The following is a 4636-nucleotide window of genomic DNA, read 5'->3' on the forward strand; positions in this document are numbered from 1 at the left end:
TTCCTGGTGAAGAGATATTCTATGTGGATGTACTTCCGCCATGGCAAATGTATTTTAATGGTGCAGCAAGACGTGATGGAGCCGGAGCTGGTGTTGTATTCTTGTCTCCCGAAGGTCATGTGTTGCCTTACTCCTTTGTGCTCACTGAACTGTGCTCAAACAATGTGGCAGAGTATCAAGCTTTAATCTTAGGACTTCAAATGGCGATTGAAATAGGGGTCAAAGATTTAGACATCTACGGAGATTCTTTGTTGGTAGTGAACCAAGTCCTTGATGAATTCGAAGTGAAGAAAGATGATCTCATTCCCTACCATCAATATGCAATCCAGTTACTTAACAAGTTGGATTGTGTTCACATTGGACATGTGCCAAGGAGTGCCAATAAGTTGGCTGACGCGCTTGCTAATCTTGCAGCCACTTTGGCACTGGGGGCAGAGGAAGTCACGACAATTCCAGTTTGCAACCGTTGGGTAGTACCGCCGCTAGAAGGAGGAGAATTGCAGAGTCATGTAACATGATTAGTGTCTACCAAGTCGATAATGATGATTGGCGACAACCTATCATCGATTTCTTGGAACATCAAAAGCTTCCTGATGACCCTAGACATAAAGTAGAGATTCGTCGTCGTGCTCCAAGGTTCATATATTATAAGGAAACACTTTACAGACGATCATTCCTCGGGCAATGGCTAAGATGTCTTGGCGAAACTGGAGCTTCCGAAGCCATGTACGAAGCTCATTCGGGTGTTTTTGGCGCTCATCAATCCGGTCCAAAGCTTCATGATCGTGTGAAAAGAATGGGGTACTATTGGCCAACCATGGTGCAAGATTGCATGGACTTCGCGAAGAAGTGTGATGCTTGTCAGTTCAATGCAAATTTCATACATCAACCTCCAGAACCCTTGCATCCTACCATTTCGTCATGGCCCTTTGAAATGTGGGGACTAGATGTTGTAGGACCTATCACTCCAAAAGCATCAAATGGGGCATGAATACATCCTCGCTGCAACAGATTATTTCTCAAAGTGGGCAGAAGTTGTCAGTGTACGCGAAGTAAAAAAGGAAACTGTTGTTGATTTCATTCGCACTCAAATCATCTTTCGGTATGGTGTACCACAACACATCATAACTGATAATGGCAAGCCGTTCTTTAACAAGTTGATGAGAAGTCTCGCTGAGAAGTTCAAATTTAAACAATACAAGTCTTCCATGTACAATGCTCTGGCAAATGGCTTAGCTGAAGCTTTTAATAAGACACTATGCAATTTGTTGAGGAAAGTGGTGGCGAAGTCAAAGCGTGATTGGCATGAGAGAATCGGTGAGGCATTGTGGGCCTATCGTACTACATACAAGACACCCACTCAAGCAACCTCGTATGCGTTGGTGTATGGAGTTGAAGCCGTGTTGCCATTAGAACTTCAAATTCAATCTTTAAGAGTTGCCATTCAGGAAGAGCTTACAAGTGATGACAATGACAAGCTGCGTTTGGAAGAGTTGGAAGCTTTAGATGAGAAAAGGTTGCAAGCACAACAAAAGCTACAGTGTTATCAAGCACGGTTGCCACGCGCATTCAACAAAAAGGTGCGCCCTCGATCTTTTCAGGCAGGAGACTTGGTGCTCGCGGTAATAAGGCTGATCATTACTTCTCACAAACCTAAAGGCAAGTTCACTTCCAAGTGGGATGGGCCATATGTCGTGCAAGAGGTATACACCAATGGTGCTTATAAGATTGTTGATGAAGACGGTGTTCATGTAGGACCGATCAACGGAAAATTCTTGAAGCGCTACTACTCCTAAGCAAGAGGCTAAACTGCGATACTCCTAAGCAAGAGGCTAAACTGCAATACTCCTAAGCATGAGGCTAAACTGCACACCAAAATAAAACTCAAAAAAAAAAAAAATCCTTTCCTGAACTACGTAGGCTTGATCTTGTAAATTACTTTGGTAGTTTGCGAGTACGTAGGCAACTTAAGTTAGTCTTACTTAGGTGCAGCCACACCCCCAAACAAAAAAAACCTTTGATGAACTACGTTGGCTTGATCTTGCAAGTTGTCACCATCGTCAGCTTGTGAGTACGTAGGCAGTTTGAACAAACACTTTGTTCAAGTGCAGCCACACCAAAATTCCGAACCTCTCAAAATCGCTCCTGGCCCGCAAGAGTTTAAACTGTGCACGGCTTAATAAACGTCAACTCAATCGGTCATTAAGGATAAGGACAGTCTTGATCATTGATGAGTTTTGCCTGAATGGAAGAAATTCCATCGTATCTTCTAAATCTCCAAGTACATTGACTTCCTTCGAACAAGTGTACACCATGAGTAGTTGACGGTGTTTCTTCAGTTATCCATGGTTGTCGATCAAGCAAGCTTCAAGGAACATTGTTCATGCTCTTTTTGCTATCCAAATCTTCCAAGCTCTGCTTCATATGGGTCATCGCTCCTTCTTCCTCGCATAGAGAGCCTTGCAAAGTCCTTCGAACAAATCTCGCACTGCGTGACGGGTTGATGGGAGTAGGTTGAATGCCTCATGCGATGGACTGGTCTAGCGAGTATCGAAGTGTTCCGCCTCGAATTCCTCAACATCTCTCGCGGTCAACAGGTCAGCTACATTCTTGGCATCTACCTTGGATTCCTTGACATCTCTCACGGTCTTCAACGGTCCATGGGCAAGTTCATTCTTTGCATGATGTCTCCAATAAGAAATCGAAATAACTCGAAGGGAATACTTCAAACTCTCCAATCATCGTCGGGATGGTCCATTGCTTGCTTGATAACTTGGAAGAGAATCGAACTCGTGTTCCAAATTTAAAATTTCACCCAGTCCTTGCTTGAAGTATCCAATCGATCCACGGTCAAGTCTTGAAATTATCCACCCGGAATGCCTCAAATATTTCAGTGGCCAACGGGACATGTTCCTTACATCTTAATAACTTGAAAGAGAATCGAACTTGTGCGGCCAAAATATTTCAAAATTTCTCGCGGTGCTTGCATTGACTTGAAGTATCCTAGCGATCCATGGTCAATTATCGAAATGGTCCACTCGGGATGCCTCAAATGCTCTAGCGTCAACGGGACATGATTGCTTCTTGGCTTCGAAGAAAAATGAAATGAGCCCACCAGAAGTGCCTTGAAATCCTCTTCAGCTCAAGTGCGTTGCTTGATGAGCAATCGAAATGAGCCGTTTAGAAAGTGTCAAATTCTCCCATGGTTACTCAACAGAGTATCGAAAAGATCTGGCACGGACTTCTTCATCGTCTTCAACGGTCAACGGGCAAGTTCTTTGGATGGTAACGTCAAATAAGAAATGGAAATGCCTCAAACTCTCCAATGGTCGACCGGACAACTTCATTGCTTGATAGTTCCAGAGAGAACCGAGATGTTTGGTTGATCCAAGCTGACTTGTATAGTGTGTACCTTCACTAGCACACAAAGAAACAAATCTAATAACAAACATACAAGCATATGATGGACAGAATAAATACGTGGTAGATGACTACTACATGAATGATACATAACATCCAGGAATAAACCTCCCAAGTTTAAAAGATGATTGTGAGAAGTTACCTATCAATGTTGACTCAAGCTCAAGGGATTCGGTAAGAAAGAGGGGTCAAGACAAATGTGAAAAATGGTGGTCATGTGGAATAGAAAGACAAAACAGAAGCAAGAAAGTAAACACAAAAAAAAAGGCATTACGAGTGTATTACTTTTCTCAAGTACTTTATAATTTCGTCCCTCCACACCCAAAACAAAATTGTTTTTCTCACCATCGCCACTAACCTCACCGCCGTTTCCTCTTTCGCAAATGCAATACCATATTGCAAGAAAATACCGTGTTTCTCAGTTCAGTCACTGGACAAAAAAAATTGTTCTTGCATCACCTGCATTACAGACGGTCACGCAAATGGCTCACCGGTGTACCCAGTACCCTCAATCCTTATTCGTGTCACTACCAGTACATCGAGGAGTCTTTTCACCGTGAGATAATTTATCATTCGTGGTCACAAGTCGAATTTCGATCAACACCTATTCAATAACAATAGACCGCAATTAGTTTAATGGCTAGAAGGCGAAAGCTGGAATGAAACTGTTTCAAAAGTTTTTCGGGTTAAATTGGGTCAATCAAGGTTCGAATTCTGGTCAGAAATGGGTTTGATATTGGTCGAAAATTTATCCAACGTGCAAGTCCATAGTCTCATAACTTCATTTAAATTGTGTGTTTCAACATGCAAATTTTGGGAAATGCAGAAGCAAAAAGAAAAATGAATGGGGTGTTTAGTTTAATGAAACAAAAATGGCATACCTATTGGTTGATCTCGATCCGATGACGATCAGTGGAGTTTGGTGACTAACCCTTCATTCTTTGTCGATGTATTCACCAGTTAAAATGACCATGAACCAATATGAGAATGTTCAGTCACTTCATATATAAATAGAGATTTGTGTAAAGGAGCGTGTGTGAGCAAGAATGGCATGAGCTTGGATATAAATACTGGTTCGCAGTCTAATGTGGGATCAAAAAAATTGAATGACATGGATTTGCTATTTGTCCGTTGCAAACGTGGTCAATTGGTAAATGAGTCTATTATGCTAATTGATGAGCATTGATGGTGGAGATTCATAACGCAAATCATCAAA

The 4636-nt window shown here is 42.1% G+C and overlaps 1 protein-coding gene across 1 annotated transcript; it reads left to right on the forward strand.

Moving 5' to 3' along the window:
- Positions 1–514: 514 nt before the first annotated feature.
- Positions 515–991, forward strand: LOC141589902 (uncharacterized). Its single transcript, XM_074410523.1, has one exon. The coding sequence runs from the start codon at positions 515–517 to the stop codon at positions 989–991; it is 477 nt and encodes a 158-aa protein (XP_074266624.1).
- The last annotated feature ends 3645 nt before the right edge of the window (positions 992–4636 follow it).

This window comes from Silene latifolia, chromosome 7 (genome assembly GCF_048544455.1).
Source record: "Silene latifolia isolate original U9 population chromosome 7, ASM4854445v1, whole genome shotgun sequence".
Lineage (NCBI taxonomy): Eukaryota > Viridiplantae > Streptophyta > Magnoliopsida > Caryophyllales > Caryophyllaceae > Silene > Silene latifolia.

Coding starts and splice junctions, on each gene's coding strand:
- LOC141589902 (XM_074410523.1), top strand. CDS start 515: ATGATTAGTGTCTACCAAGTCGATAATGATGATTGGCGACAACCTATC.